At 41.3% G+C, this 17,566-nt stretch overlaps 1 protein-coding gene across 1 annotated transcript in view; it reads right to left on the bottom strand.

Annotated features, from left to right (window-relative positions):
- LOC308673228 (synaptotagmin-9-like) overlaps nt 1–6,959 on the bottom strand; it is a gene marked incomplete at both ends in the record, with an annotated part of 96,951 nt that extends 89,992 nt beyond the window's left edge. Inside the window, 2 exon segments of the mRNA XM_081336771.1 lie at nt 6,565–6,850; nt 6,852–6,959. Coding sequence (XP_081192897.1) covers nt 6,565–6,850; nt 6,852–6,959 — 394 coding nt within the window.
- Nucleotides 6,960–17,566: the final 10,607 nt, after the last annotated feature.

The following is a 17,566-nucleotide window of genomic DNA, read 5'->3' as shown; positions in this document are numbered from 1 at the left end:
AGGAAAGTTATTATGTTGAAAAGCAGACTTTTTCATCCGTTGACTGTGCAGGTAGTCCTTGACTTATGACCACAATTGAGCCCCAAAATTTCTGTTGCTAAGCGAAACATTTGTTAAGTGAACTTTCCCACGTTTTACAACTATTTTCTTACCACCGTTAAGTGAATCACTGCAGTTGTTAAGTTAGTAACTGGGTTGTTAAGTGAATTCGGCTTCCCCACTGACTTTACTTGTCAGAAGGTCCCAAAGGGGGATCCCATCACCCTGGGGCACTGCAGCCATCATAAATATGAGTCAGGTGCCAAGCATCTGAATTTTGATCACATGATCATGGGAAGGCTGCAATGGTCATAAGTGTGAAAAACAGTAATAACTCACTTTTTTCAGTGCCATAACTTTGAACAGTCATTAAATGAACCGTTGTAAGTCGAGGATCACCTGTATTAAGCTTCAGTGCTCACTCCAAGAGAGATGTGATATAGAAAGAAGCATAAATTCTGAACTCCATGGATGTACCAGCTGTACACTTCTATTTCATACCCATGTATGAAAACCCCAATTACAGTATCCAATATCTTAATGGCAGTTATCACTGAAAGACCAAAAGCAACAAGACACAAAATTATATTAAAAACATGTATTTTATTTCAGTTGCCCATTCTGCCTAGCCATGAAGAAAAATGGTAGTAGGACTTCATGATGCAGGGTTTCAAAGATTGGCCCTTCTTTCATCAAATGAATAGTATAACAGAGATGATTATCTGAACCATATAAACACAAGCCTAAAATCAATTTAAAAGTTCAGGGACTCCACAAAATATGGAGTAGATTCATCTAGTCATTTAAAGACAATTTCAAATGTATAGGGAGGAGCTCATTTGGATACGATATTATATGAACACAGATGGTATCGTACTTTCTCATCCATTTCCTTTTGGAGATTGCCCAGGTGCTTCGCTAGTCAAAATAATCTTCTGACTCATGGGAACCAAGGTCATCTACTGCTCCCGCGATCATGAACTGGGCGTTGTATAAGAAAGCATGCCAAATATTGGGGAACGTAGTTGATTTCATAGGTTCATTTTTGATCATGCTGATACTTTGTAACTAATAAACATGTTCTTTGAGGAATTTCCAAGCCTCGGAGTTCTGCTTTATTTGTCTGTCAGAACCATGACACCTAGTAGGGGAAGATATTCTACTTGCTGAGCATGCTATTCGGTTCATTGTGTTAGATTGGAAAAAAATGAATATTGTACCTACTGTGCTTTCTTGCCCAAATGGTATATCTATAGAAGTGAGGTAGCTTTGGTTAAGAAACCCCCAAAGGTGTTGATGACATCAATGTTTAAAAATTGAGCTAACCTATTTTGTAGCTGAACAACAGGACAAGGACCAGAAATAAGACCAGAAGTCAGATCATTTTTGGATGGTGACTTATTAACATTATATAATATGACAAAAACTTGACATAATCCTTATCTTATCAACTTCTTCTGAGACAGCCATCAGTCACTCAAAATATAATTTATAAGTAAAGTTTACCATACACAGACACACACAAAAATACCCCCTTTGACTTAATTAACCTTCTGTTTACTTGAAGTATTAATATGATTACAGGTGCTCTCCAACTAGGGCATATTTGCATATATCTGCGGGACTGGATAACTATGGCATCCTGATGCCCAGGCAAGGAAATACCGGTATTTTGAAAATGGATACAACTGTTTCTATGTTTTGCTGTTATTATGCCTCAGATGGCTAATACAGGTGAGATACATGGACACAGCAGATCGTTGTTGGCCAATATCATTTGTGGATTTGCAAGGTTACACTGACTGATTAGTCCGCTAGTGTATTCTTTCTTCACATTTTGAAGCACTATCAATATACAGAAAATATTTATTAAATCACAATGTGAATAATGTAACTAAAGTCTCAAGACAATTTGGAACTTTGTGTGTTCTGGAGGAAGCTTCCATGTAATTCAAAAGGACCACTTTGAATTCTAATGCAGATCCTGCTGTCCTAGTGACCACAGTTAAGTAGCCCAAAGAGCAGACGCTGTGAAAAGTATCTCTGAAGATTCTCCTATCCATCCAATAATTTGTTTCCAATTTTTGCCCACTAATGATTGATTCATAACCAAAATGAAAATCATCAACTAACTAGAAACATCAACAAGTTTGGGGAAATCTTTACATTGACATTTGTTTTTCAGAAGTTAATAGACAGTACTGAAATAAAAGGCAGACTATGCTCAATGGCTACACAAGCTTAGTTAGGTTGAAAAGAAAACAGGATGGAGTATACACAAGACTGCCTGAAAGAGACTAATGAAGACAATGACCAGGACATGCCAAGGTAGAAAGGCTACTCAGAAGAAGGAAAGGATATCACAGAGAAGAGAAGGACAAGAGTCTAGTAACACCTTTCTAGAGCAACAAACTTTATTATATCACATGGACTTTCATGAGTTGAGTTTATTTCATCAGATGCAAAAGGGATAAAGAAGAAAATAGAAGATGATTTGAATTTCCAATCACCTCACTTACCTTATCTTTCAAACTGTAAACCTGATCGTCCTTCACTGGTAACCCTTAGGTTTTTACCAGGTTAAATCCAGTACAGATATGCATGGTGGAAATTCATGTAGTTAGTAGAAGTAGTAGAAATTATAGCCATGTGCTACAGATTTGCAAGTAAAGTATTAATATTTTTTACAGGCCCTACTTTAAAAATTCAACAACATTCAAATTATAGGAGAGATTCCTGTCTTTGTTGCTAACTTTGGTTTAATTTTGCTTTCTAGAACATAGGCTCAAGCAGTCAAAGATATATAGCAGACTGGAACACCCATTGAGTTCAAAGGTATATGTTTCCTGGTAAACATTCCAGTTAAAAGAGCCATGGTACACAGTGGTTAGAATGCAATATTGCAGGCTAATTCACTGTTCACTGCCAGGAGTTCGATTTTGACCGGCTGAAGGTTGACTCAGCCTTCCATCCTTCTGAGGTCAATAAAATGAGCAGCCAGATTGTTGGGAGCTATAAGGTGACTCTGTAAACCACTTAGAGAGGGCTGTAAAGCACTATGAAGCAGTATATCAATCTAAGTGCTAAACCAAAATTAAAATGTAAATGGCAGGGCTTCAGGGAAGAAAAGGCAAACTGAAGATGGCTCCATTAAAAGCAGAGCCAATGATCGCAACAGAATGAAGATCTGGTGAGTAAACCAGTTCTTCATAATTCCTTTCTGGTCAAAGAGAGGACTTGAGATCACCCATAAGTGCTCCAGACAGTTGCTCCTTATGGAGTTTTAGAGCTCTGGGAGTAAAGAAATAGCTATCTTGCTCAAACCATAATTAGCACTTTTAAGGACACTGAGTTCACATACACACACGTTACCAGAAATAACATATTTAACCTTAATCAAATAAATTGGTTTTATATTTCTTTCCTTTTAGCACAGTAACTTATCATTTCCTATAAACAACAAAAAGCCCTTCTTCCTTTATTTTCTCTCTTATCTATAAATTAATCTTTAAAGCCTCATCATTCAAAACTAGTAAACAAAATCATTAGGAGCTACCAGAAAAAACATATCAAGAATCTTGATCATTAATCCTTTCAAATAATGTCCCACAAGTTGATTTCTCATCATTTTCTCTTTGTCTCAGAATTTCCTTCACAAATATATATTAATCTTAATGAAATAATTAAGGATTGTAAAGTTAACACCTTAGCTTAACACCTTTTCTGAGAATAGAAGAAAAAAAATCTTCATGTCTTACCTATAAACAAATCTTTAAAGTCCCATCAGTCGCTCATGATCAAGAAAAACCCCATTAAGAAAAAAAAATCCTAAATATTTAACCTTAATCAACTAAGCCAACTTTATATTCCTCCCTTTTCTTCCTTTCCTAATCACTTTTGGAAATTGCTTTTTAGCTACTAGGAATCTTTGGGCTGACAAATCTAAAAACACTGGGTGAGTTTTCTTTATGTCATGCCCAAATGCAAGAAGGACATGTGATGATTCTTCCAAGTTGACTTCTTTATTGTCTCCATACCTATAGACAAAATCTTGCCAGATTGAACACTCTACTGTCTGCATCTACAATATACCCTGTGAACTATTAGGGAGGGGATCTCTTCACCCCCTTTTTTCAAACATAACATCTGGACTGAGTTGCCTCTTACACCTCTGGAATATACCCTCTCCTACCTGGAAACACAGCTCCTTACTACATCACACTTCAATGCTTCAGAAAAAAAGTATTTTTAAGTACAAGTTTAAGAACCTACATTTTGGAAAGTTATAAATAGGTTAAGGATCCATATGAATTTGAAACAAAATTTTGGAATTAATTCTAAGAGTCCTTTCTGTGAGAACATCCTTTGTTCTGAATTCTTTAAAAGCATGATAGGTTGAGACTTTAAAAATTGAATGCTATAGGGAACCAGAAGGAACTAAAGATGACCATTAAAGAAGAACTCTTAAATTTGTCTTACTAATACAGAATGAATTTTTTTTTAAATATTTAATATATTAAAGGATATATTCGATATACCCAGAAGCTAATTTTAGGAGTGTTTGCCTCTGTAAGACTTCACATATATATACTATATTATTATTTTTATTTTCTATTTTTCATTCTATTTTTCTTTTTATTCCTTTAGTTTGTTTTAGTTTTTTTTCTTTGACATTGTGATTTTTAATAACATTACTATTTTAAAAAAAGAATGTAAATGGCATTGGATATGCAAGAGACAGATTGAAGAAAGCTTGGCGTACAGGCATGAGAGAACCTTTTTGTGTCTCATTAGCTATCTACATGACCTACACTAGGCTGGCCATCTTCTGTATCTGCAGTGTAACTAATGAGGAAGAACTATCCATGTGTAGATTTCAGAGGCTGGATGTGTACTAGATAAAACTCTTATTATGATTCCAACTTAAAAATGTACATTAGACCATTAATTAGTAATCTGGAAAATATTCCCTTGATAAAATACAGTTGTAAATGTATTAGAAGAACTCTGAATTTTTAATAGAGTATATCCTAATATTTAGGAAATAATAATTCTGGGACTTCAGGGCAAAATAATAATTAACTTATTTTTTGAAAGTAGAGCACCCGGAAGTAATGTTTAAAGACAAAAATGTCCAAGAGTACATTATCCAAAATCCACAAAGGCTGGTATGGGTATTTGATCTGTTGGAAATTAATTATGGTGCAACAAACTTACTTGCAGATAAAAGTGACCTAATGGACCAAATATGGACTTTACTAAAACAAAACAATTTAAACTCCTTCACACTATACATTTGCATTTATTTTAAAACAGGCTTCTTTCATCACATTTACTTCCAAGGAATTATTACAACTACGAGTAATTCTAGGAAGGAAAATAAGCATTTACCATTCTAACTATTTGGTATATGTACTTGCCATCCCTTGATTCTTGCTAATCGAGTAGCTGGCTAGTTTCAAATATACTCAGTCTAGCTACAACGTATTACCACTATTAATGAAGTTAGCTTATTATTATGCTGGGACAGCACCTACTCACTCAAAGAGCAACTAGTCCAATCCAGCTGCAAGAAAAACAAGATTTGTTTCCAGTTACTGTCCTGACCAGTTTGATTTTAAAAAGAATCCAGTGAAAATGTATAACATTTCCCCAATTGCTTAAATTATAGGAGACTTAATGCTTCTTTTACATGTCTTTTATTAGTGACTTTTACTGATATGTATGATGTGGGTGGAGATATGTGTGTGTGTGTGTGTGTATGTATGTATGTATGTATGTATGTATGTATGAATGAATGAATGAATGAATGAGATAAATAGTCCAGGAAATTTTGAATTGCCCTGGAAGTTTATACAGTACTCTATATAAGTTTCTGGAACACTTGTGTGCAGTTAATGGCTTCAGGCAGAAGAACGCCTGATCTCCTGTCATTCTACAGTTGTTGGAGAAGGGTTGTTGCCTTTCTTCCGATATACCTAATTCCAAGTCCTGCATCGGCGTCGGAAAACCCGACAGGCTCTAAAAATAGCTCAGCCGTCTCCTCGCACTGATCGAAACCCCCACCTGAGCGCGCCTTCCGCTGAACTCCGCGGGACTTCGTCTCGGAGTAAAGACACGTCTGGTTAAACCGCTAAATTATATTAAAACGTAAAGACGGGCTTGGATCAAAACGCCTTGGAATAACACGCCACGGAACACATTGGAAGAACACGCTGAGAAAAAAACGAAAGGATCGCTTTGCTCTTTCGAGCCAGGCCCCCACCTCCAAACACCAACAGGGAGTAAAAACGCCAAGCCGAATTCAGCGCCGAGGGGGGGGGGACGGGGGGACGGAGGGAGACGCGTTAGCCGGACCCCGAATTTCTGCGCTCGCCTGGCTCCAATGGGCAGCCTTCGGGCAGTTGATAGGATAGACGCGCCCCTCCTTCTCAGCGCAGCCGAGGTGCTCTTGTAGCGGTCTGGTTGGCCTCGAGGAAGTTCTGGGGAGCCACTCGCGTCCCTCCCCTCCATCCTCCCACTTACCTGCGTCGGCGGGCCGGGGTCTGCCGCTGTCCCGCAGGTAGTAGTTGAACTCCAGGCACCTGTCGTTCTCGACCGTCCCCTCGGAGCAGAGCTCGACCAGCAGTTTCAGCGCTTTCCGGCAAACCTCGTCCTCCCTGCCACGAGGCATCGTCCCCCAGCATCCTTGTGAGAGGAGAGGAGCTCCCCGCTCGCTCACACGCGCGGCTTCGGCTGCTGCCCGCCTCTCGTCTGGCGCCCACAGCCAGGCAACTGGGGAGACGCCCGCATGTTTCGCGGCGGCGGCGGTGGTAACGCCGTTGCCCCCCCCCCCAGGTCTGCCGCTCCCAACTTCGCCCTCTCGGCCTTGGTGCTTGGATGGAAGAGCCGCTGCTGCCTCTGCCGCCGGCGCCCGGCATGCGAGGTGGGAAAGACCCCTCCCGGAGGAGGAGGAGGAGGATCCCGCCACCAGTTGCGCGTAGTCTGGGCTAATCCGTCGACGCGCCGCCGCTCCGAAACAGCTTGAAGTCCAAGTGGCGCCCTAACAGCGCTACCTAGTGGCGGGAACTCTTTGTTGCGAGCAGGCCCGTCCTTTTCTGCACCGCCGAACTTAGCGCGGCTTAACTAAAGCTGGAGTTTCGGGAGATCGCCTGCCGCGCGTGAGCCCCTTGGAATAAAGTGGCGACCTTGGGAATGTATCCTGAAAAGTTTCCTTGAGACAGAAATAGATCGGCCCTGCCTTCTTCTACGATGCCTTTTGCTTCGGCAGTGTAGGATGCAGCCCTGGTTTTCCTTGATTTCCCAGCCAGGCATCTTACCAGCCCACCCTGTTTGCTTCTGGATGCAGATGAAGTCAAGAGCTACCGCTTGCTGATATTTTATTAATTAGGAAGTGAATACATACTGTCTATACAGTATAATATATATTGAGTGGAGACGCACAAGTGCTGTGAGTAAGCAGAGGTAGAAATCCTTTAGTTAGCATGTATTTTGGGACAAATATTAAATTCTCAGTTTGTGGCTGTGTTAAATTAAATCCTACCAAGAAGATGATTGGTGCTGCTGATCCCTACGGTCCTCCTTGATCAACAACTAGGTTATGTAGTGAATATGTATAAAATTGTGTTAATTCCTGCTAAAGTGAAACTTACTAAACTCCAACTGCACAAACAATCGTCACACACAAAGGTGCATTCCGAGTGCGCCGCTTGCAGTTTGGGGTAAGCATAGCACCAGGGTTGCTCCAAAGTATTATGGAACAAACACTGAAGAACATTCCTGGTGTCTGCCTGTATTTTGATAATGTCCTGATCGCGGGGGAATCAGCAGCAGTCCTGGCAGAACATCTCTGTGCAGTACTCCAACGTTTCCGTGAGGCAGGCCTAAAACTCAAGAAGGAAAAGTGCCAGATTGACGTGGAATCCACAGAATTCCTGGGTTTCCGCATTGATGCTACTGGAATCCCCCCATCTGACGCAAAGCTAAAGGAAATTCAGCAAGCCCCTACACCAAAAATCCAAGGGGGAGCTACAAGCATTCCTGGGCTTGCTCAATTTTTACCACTCCTTCTTACTGCATAAGGCTGCCTTGGCAGAACCGCTACACTGCCTACTGGACAAAAAAAAATGCCCTGGGTCTGGTCGTGCACTTAAGACAAAGCGCCGATGCTCTCAGCCAACTGCCTCTACCACAGACTGATCCGGACCCAGCCCCGGCTTGTTGTATCTTGGTGATCCAGGACCTGCCTGAAGCACCCCTACATGCAGGGGACGTTGCAGCTGAAACCACCACAGACAGAACGCTTAGCCACATTCTAAATTGGGTGTTAAGGGGATGGCCGGAGACCTGGCCAGGCCCTGAGTTCCATCACTTCGCTTCTCAGAAAAATGAACTGTTAGCCCACAAGGGATGTGTGCTGTGGGGCAGCAGGCTCATCATTCCACCCAGTCTTCACTCCAGGGTGCTGGATTCCTTACGTGAGGGGCACCCAGGAATTGTTCGAATGAAGGCTCTAGGCAGGAGCTACTTGTGGTGGCCAGGCCTGGACAAAGACATTGAGAATTGCCAGGCCTGCCAAGAAACCCGACCGGAGATGCCACAAGCACCAGTGCACTGCTGGGAGACCACACACACACCATGGTCTTGTGTGCACATTGACTTTATGGGCCCCTTCCAAGGGCAGGTGTTCCTAATTGTAGTAGAAGGTTATTCCAAGTTGTTGGAAGTGGCACCGGTCTCATCGATGACAACAACCAGGGTCATCCAAGAGTTTTGCTGGCTGTTCACCACACATGGTCTGCCAGATGTAATTGTGTCCGACAATGGGGCACAATTCATGGCAGGAGAGTTTCAATCTTTCCTCAATGCCAACATGATTCGTCACATAACATCTGCTCCATTCCACCCACAACCAACGGTCAGGCCGAACGAATGTTCAGGACCACAAAGGCACTGAAGCAGATGACGACTGGGGACTGGAATCACTGCCTGGTGACCTTCCTCCTGTGTCAGCACACAACTCCCAGTACAGCAACAGGTTGCAGCCCAGCAGAGTTGAGGTGGGGCCGCCGGTGTACCACGAAGCTCAACCAACTTCACCCAGACAGAGTAGCGACAGAGACGGTTCAACCAAAGCCCCCCAGGAACTTACAGCTGGGTGAATTGGCCTGGGCCAGGAACTATGGAAGTGGGGCACCTTGGGTGGCAGCTAGTGTAACTAAGATAATGGGGCCCTTGTCATATGAGGTTATTCTGGAAAATGATCGGATGCCACATTGATCAGTTATGGCGTCGGCAGGCTGGTTCAGTCCTGGGTGAGGATCCCGAGGTTTTATCAGACACACAAGAGAACTATTTTCCTCTGAGTTTGCCTACATCACCTGTGGCCGCCTCCAGAGAAATAGAGGTACAAAGGGCCATAGAGCCGCTGCCACTCACGGGCGACCTAAACGGCCATCACGACTCTGTTCAACTGGAGATGGATAATACTCCACTTGAACAGGACTCTCTAATAACATAGTGGTGGTCCACCAGGATCCATGGGCCCCCCGGCCTATCTCAAAGACTATGAATATTGAACAGACTGAGGATGATAACTATCCTAGGGGAAAGGGGTGTTATGTATTGAATATATATAAAGTTGTGTTAATCCCTGCTAAAGTGAAACTAACTTAACTCCAGCTGCTTGTGAAGCTAAAATGAAACTAACCTTTAGATGACCCTGACTGTTAACTCCAACTGTTTTGGAGAGAAACTTTGAACATTCATATTTGGGTGGGTTTTTCAAGTATTGTGATTGGTTAAGACCCTGTGGGCTCAGAGTATAAATTACAGGCAATTGCCTGCAGTTCTCCAGTTCTAGTTTGAGTCAATAAATAATGTTGTAACTATGCTGGTCTGCTCCTTGCCTACTGAAGCCCACTACTCAATAAGCTAGGCTTCCCCCAATCAGGGTACTGATGCGCTGAATATGACTTCAGGACATCAGCTGAATTTTCTAGGATGGTTTGTCTGCTGAACCTGTCATCTCCCTTTGGGTATCTCTTTAGTTAAAATAATCTGAAATAAGGAAAGGTATGATGGAAAGACAGTCGAACAAAAAATGGAGAAAGGAGGAAGGCACAACAGTAGAACTAGAATCTAGGGAGGAGAATGAACCTGCAAGATTAAGGTTGACTAGCTGCTAGCTGTCATCTCTCTTATGGAAGAAGAAAGTGATTGAAATACAGGGAAAATTGAAAATGAGTAGCAGAACCTCAGTTCAATACTGCTTATTATTTTCTGCAATGGAGAAAAGTTGGAGCACTATATCTGAAGGTAAAGATTCTCATGCCATTTCAGAATATTTTTACTTGTGCTAATACATCTTTTATATTGGTGCTTTTATCATGTTAGTGAATTGGTTAATTATTTAGTTAATCTAGAATTGTGGGGTCCTTAGGGCTTTCTGAGCTTGGTTATTTTCTTGCAGCTGTTTCACCACTGAGTGTTGGTGGGAATATTCTAATAAAGTCCTCCTTTTTGCCCAGATAACATAATGGAGGTCTTTTCTCTGCTCCTCTGCCTGGCTAGAAAAGTGAGAATAGTTCATTTCAAAACCAGACAGGGACCAAGTAGCAGATAAAAATGCAATTCAGAAAGCAACATTCTGCTAGAAAGGCCCCACACAAGCAAAGATAAATGGTTGCAGTGGAAGCTAATTAGTGACCAGAGTGGTCGGGTGCCTACTCTCCCAACATTAAACAGACCTCTGGAGCCACAGGCCACCTGACTTCACCTCCAAAATGAAGGATGACAAAGTGATACACACTCCAAAGTTATGATGGGATAATGCTTACAGGAGAAGAAGGAAGAGTATGTTTATACACTTAATTATGGGTTAGGTTTGAACTGGGAATGAAGTAAGTTACTATTTGGTGTTATCAAGAAGAAGATTAGGGTAGTCAGCGATGAAATTCAACTTTGCATGTGCCAGCTTTCTCAGCCTACAAACTGTTCGATAACTAAAGGTGATAGCTGCAGAGATAGTGGAAAACTATGCAGTTTTATCTTCTTTCCTTGTCTAGAAAGTTTTCTTTACATGAATGCATGCAGTGTGTCTCTTATTGGTTAAACTGATATTTTCAGATTTTTCATCCCTTCCTTATTCAGTGCATTCTTTCTCTTCTCTTTCCGATTTGCGTGATTCAAATGCTTATGAATACATGACAGATTCTTAGCAGTAGGTTGGCTTCAGTAGCCTCAGTTTTCCTATCCCCATGTTTTCCTAAATAAAGCATATTTTTACTTTTCTTTCAATTGAGCAACAACCTTAAGAATACTGTCCTACTTACGAAAGTTATACTCCTAACTCTAATTATTCTCTTTCCACATATTCTTTCCATTATACAAAGCTACTTGCTATCCAAACGTCAGGACACAAGGGTGTCATAGCAAACTGAATTGAGCCAATGTTTTGCTGTTTGGTTTTGTGTGAATATATAGGGAAAAATAATAGTCAGAATTTGCAACAAACTGCATTACTGTTTCTTTAATGAAAATAAACCAAGAGTGGATTGTAGAGTCTCTTCTTAAACTCCCAGGAGTATCCCTGCCACCAGCCCAGTAATTTGCCACTTGAGACTGGTTGACAAATGGCATTTTCCCTGGATGCCCACAAGCAGTCACAATTTTAGGAAGTTAAAAGGTTATTTTTTTCCCATATTATCATTTGTTCCTGGTAAAAGGATGGAGTTCAAATAAAATAACTCAAACAAGTTTCCTTAGTCTGATTTATGAATATTTTAAAGCTAGTCTTTCTAGGTGATGGTGAACCTTTTAGAGACCGAATGCCCAAACTGCAACCCCAAACCCACTTATTTATCGCTGGGTGCCAGGTGGGTGTGGCCTACTGGGTGGGTGTGGGTGTGGTCATGGAAGATTGGGTGGGTGTGGCCAAGGTGGATGTGATCACCTCAATGTCGCTCGTGGGGAGGGACACCTGTGGGTGGTGGGCAGGGTTGGGTGAGATTTAGTGGGTCTCTGGTAGGTGTGGCGGTAGGTAGGAGGCTCATCCTGTGGGATAAGGCAAGGCAGGGTGGGGATGCCATTGCCATGGGGCAAGGCAAGGGCTGGGGCAGCTGCTGCCTGACACCATCGGCCCTCACACACAGAAGCCAGCGAGCGCATGGGGGCTGACGGTGTCTGTCAGTACCCACAGCCTGCCTGCCCCTTGACTGGCACACTTTGGGCTCTGCAGCCCACCACCAGCAGTTCAAAGAAGCTGCCTCTGAGATGGATGGTCGGCCGACAGCTGAGGAGGTGATTCAGTGGGTCGTGCCTGGGAAAAGGAGAGCATGTGAGGCCAGGAGGGATGGGGGGGAGGGAAACCAGCCATGCTGGGATGCATCCAGCCACGTGGGACCTCGGCAAGTTAGCAGGCGGCTGGTTGAAGAGGGACAGTTGCTACCTCCGAGGCATGGCACGGGTGCCACAGAGAGGGCTCTGAGTGCTGATTAAGATTACCTTCCCTAACATGTCAAGGCACACTAAAAAAAAAATCAGACATTTTCTTGCCTTTCCCATATGTCTTCATCTTTTGCATTTCTCATAGAAACATAGACTCTTAGGACTGGAAGGGATTTTGAAGGTCTTCTAATCCAAGGCCCTGCTCAAGGCAGGAGATCTGACACCTTCTCAGTCAACTGGTTGTCTAGCCTATTTTTTAAACCTCCATTAACGGAGTACCCACAACTCCAGGAAGCAAGCTATTCTATTGATTAATTGTTCTCACTGTCAGAAAATATCTCCTTACTTCTAGATTAACAATCTCCACCCATTCTTGACCTGACCTCTGGTGCTTTAGAAAATAGGCTGACCACCTCTTTGTAGGAGATGACCAGCCTGAACCCAATGAAGGGGTCATCATGAGTCATGAATCCCTTCACACACAGATCTAAGATCTCTTCCACACAAGATCTAAGTCCACCTACTTTGAAATCTACCACCAAGTTGCTTTGACCATTAATAGTTTAGATTCTTGTAGAGCAGGGGTGTCAAAATCGCAACATCACGTGACGTGTTGTGACTTTTTTTTCCATTGTCGGCAATGGGGTGGGTACAGTTTCGGCATGATGCATCCGGCCCGCGGGCCGGCAGTTTGACACCCCTGTTGTAGAGAGCATAAGCTTGCAATAAATCTTTATACATATTTGAAGTACCTGGATCTCCTGGTTTTCCTGGTTCTTTAATACTCTTCTCTGTGAGAGCTCCTCAAGTACAGGAAGACAGAATTTTCCTCTAATCCTTCTCTTCTATAGGCTAGACATGCCTAGCTGGCAGATCCTTTATCATGTTTGTCGTTCTTGTCTCCACACTTTTAAAAAGAAAAGTTAAAAGAAGCTTTATTCCTAAATCTCCTCCCATGCTTTCAAGTAGTTATAATGCACAGGAACTTAATGGAGCTTGTAGACTTTAGACTGAGCAAATTGTCATCTGCTGTTGTTTATCTTCATCACTGGATAAAGGTGGTATGGTGAGTAGTTGCGGAAGGCAGATGGGTAAGGAGTCACCACTGCAATTGCTTATAGTTTGGCCATCTAAAACCAGGGCAGATAACATGTGTAGAGTTAGTTTGAGTGTGTCAGCCTGTGGATGAAGAGTGAGTATGTGATGTGAGCATAGAAGTAAATGAGAAGCCCAGAGGTCATTTGCAGAGTGAGATGGGCAGCATATAAATTTAATACATCTGGAGAAAAGCAAGACATATATAGATGAACAAGAAAAAGTAAGAATAAGTAAATAAGGAAAAGCAAAAGGCTAGATAAACATGTGAATAAATGGGATCCTTTATTTGGATCCCAACAATTAATCCTTGGTTGCCCACTTCATTTGTCCCCCTTTCCTTTTCCTGTGTTCTTACCTACGTGGTATACTATCTACCTTCACAGTGGGAGGAATGTTTGGGAGTCCATCTTCTAAGAAAATCTTTGTATTTCTCCATAATTCTGGATCTCTCTGATGGAGACTGGGGAATCCAGAGAATGGCTCCAGATTCCAGTTCCAAGAAATTTGTCTTTATTATTCACTGCTAATTTTCTGAAATTGGTGAAAACCTTCCTATTCAGAAATAGGAATGTGTAACCTGTCTTACAGTTTTAATATCATAAATACTTACTAAATTTTTCTTTTAAAAATGGTGGGATACAAATATTATAAATAAATAAACATTGGGGTAAAAGTATTAAGCATTTATAAAGCATTTCTTTAAATTGCATCTTGGTCATAAATTATTTTGGGGTAGTAATCAGAATATTTGTTCTGATAGCTAATGAAGATATTATAGCAACTGCTTCCAAAAACAGGCCTATAACTTTGCTGCAGTGTTCCTCAACCTTGCTGTAGAGATGCTCCTGTAAGCTGTGATATTTTTTTGTAGACAATTAGCCAATTTAAGCCAATTACTGAAGTCACTGATGGAGTCATCATGCATTTGGCTTTCCTCACACAGTTCTTTTTTAGTCCCAGTTGTAAAGATTACTCCAAAATATCTGGCATTGTTGTATGCAAGTCTCCTACTTGCAGGGGAAAGGTTTTGATGGGCAGTGGCAGAAGATGACAGTGGATGGTAACTAATGACCAGTGGTAACCAGTGAAGTTCAAGAATAAGCATCCATGGGAATGAATGTTGCATCTGCAGCCTTCTTGCAGCCTTCCTGCCTCCTCCTACTCCTTGCCTGAGTTAGGTATTGAGTTTAGCACTAATCTAAGTGACATAGACTTTTTGTTTCACATTGCAAATATTGATTTAAATGGCAGGGAGTTTTGATGGGTTTAGGACAACTCGCCACAGCCAATTCACCACAGCCATCTTGGCGGGGCCACCTTGCCATGGCTGACTCACCACAGGACAACTTGCTGTGGCCAACTCACCATGGGACAATTCACATGGGATAACTCAACTCAATAAATGTTATCTACCACCATTTCCTCTGCATTACTTCCAATTTTGTCAATGGAAATAATGTCGAAGAAACTTGGCCAAATAATATTTATTCAGTTCAGTTATCCCACATGGAATTGTCCCATGGTGAGTTGCCCTACAGCGAGTTGTCCTATGGCGTGTTGGCCACAGTGAGTTGTCCCATGGTGAGTTGGCCATGACGGATGGCGGCAGTGAGATGGCTGCAGCGAGTTGGCCATGGGAAGTTGACCATGGGAAGATGGCTGTGGCAAGATAACCACAGCGATTTGTCCCATTCCAGTTTTGATTTCATACAGTAAATAATTGACTTATTGGCAGAGACTTGTGATTTCATACAGCAAACTCTGGTTCGGTGGCAGACAATTTTGGTTTTAAAACCCTGCTGCAGGCCCAATTAACCCTGCTGGGAGTGACTCAAAGAATTAAAACTGATTTAGAGGTGCAGTGTTTTGTGATAGAAGAGCAAACCAAACAAAGCAAACAAAGAATTTTGCATGCTGTGCTATACATAACACATTCTTTCTCCAGAATATCTATTCAAAACCTGAAATAGGAGGACCCTGCCCATTGATTATATGTTCTACTTTTTAAATCCTTAGTCCATTCAAATGTATTTATGTCAGTCTACCGAAACTTGAGGCAAAGAAGGGCCACATAAACCTTTGAACGTAGTGCTGGAAAACAAACTCCAAAAAATGAGTAGTTGAAAGGGAAAATAATACTGATTTATTGATATTTATTGATTATGCTAATTGCATGTGAAACACTATCTATAAACTTCACTGATTTTCCCATATGTATGATACTTTATCTTCCATATATACATGCACATTCCACATTGTTTATGCACAAATATATAATAGGGCTCTCACGCTTCTGCAGCAGAACCCTGGATAACCAGTGGATGGCAGCAAAGTTATAGAGATATAGAGATCTATTTCTTTGCTGCCATTTAGTGGTTACCAGTTTTTTTGCAGGATGGTTCTGTTCCAATTCCATTGTTTCTGTCCTTTTGTGACCCAAAGGATATCATTTTGCCAAGATTGCCCAATGGTAACTATTTCTTTGGGCTTTTATAAAAAAAATAAAATTCTTGCTTGGAACAAGTTTGCTTTAGTTCGTGGTTCTGATGTCTCATGTACCAGTGGTATACATATCTTTGCCAATTTGAATTTTTCTTTTGCCTCTAGGAATGTCACTATCTGGATCTCATTTTGGGCTTCAATCGATCCACATCTGAAGTCCCAGTTTTACTTGTATTTTCCTCTGCTCTTCTCCAGTAGCTGTTTGGATTCTTTCTCTCCTGAGGGAAGTCATATTCCAATATTATGTTGAAATTTTCTTGACTGGAAATGTTTGTTTAGTTTTTCTGTCAGCAGTTTGGAATGGATTGCCAGTTGCTTCTCCAGTAGATTGCATTAAGTCTGATTAGTCTTGTGTGATCTGTCCATCATGAGTTATCCTTCTGGGAGCCTACACTTTCAAGAATATACTGTAGGTTATAGGTTCTTTGGGATGTGTCAGCTTCTCTACCAATATATAACCACAAACCATGAAGAGACATGAATGAAGGCAAATATATGTGTCCCAGGATAATGTTGCAGAATCCAATCTGCAGATTCTGGTGAGAGAGGTGTCCCCTGAGGATGGGGTCCAGCATGGGTCCGAAAACTGAGAAGACAATAACAAGAAGAAAACAACCTTTTTCCCTATGACACATTTTATGCTTCAATCATATCCATTTTTCCCATATATCATCTTTTATTTTTTTTACAAAATGTATATAGCTACCCATCTCATGAAACATGAGTCTGAGCAGCATACAAACATAATAACAATTTTTAAACCATAAAAAACTCAAACAAAAGTAAAAAAAAATCCCAAGATTGTGGGAGAACAAAAATTACAGTATTTTGCAGGCTCATCATGGCTTCTTCAAGATTGATGGAAAAAACATGTTTTAAGGGTTCAACAGAAGGCAAGCAGGGATGAGGCTAGCCTCTCAGGGTGAATTATGTTTTAGAGTGCAGGGACAACCACAGCAAAGGCACACTGTCAGGGTCCTGCCAGATAGAGCTCCTTAATACAGGGGAGCTGCAACATATTCCTCCTGCTAAACCTGATGTAATAGGGAAATTAATTGGGAAATTCAAATAACCTGGTCCCATGCCACCAAAACTAGCACCTTGAATTTCACCCAGAAACATATATATATATATATATATATATATATATATATATATATATATATATATATATATATATATATATATATATATATATATATATATATATATATATATATATATATATATATATATATATATATATATATATATATATATATATATATATATATATGTTTTCTGAGGTTTTCGCGGGTGTTTATATGTGGATCTTCGGTCATTGGGGTTTCCTCCCGCGTAGAACTAAAGGTGTAGGTGCGACGTTTCGACGGAATCCCATCCGTCATCATCAGGCTGGTGGCTTCTGCTTCCTTCTTCTGGGAGAAGCATGTGGCTGTTTGTTCCTCTTTTTTAAACTGCCAGAGGGGGTGTGTTCTGT

This window comes from Vipera berus (assembly GCF_964194415.1).
Source record: "Vipera berus genome assembly, chromosome: 1".
NCBI classification, from domain to species: Eukaryota; Metazoa; Chordata; class Lepidosauria; order Squamata; family Viperidae; genus Vipera; species Vipera berus.
The sequence above is the reverse complement of the archived record's forward strand: the minus strand, read 5'-3'. Positions and strand labels throughout refer to the sequence as shown.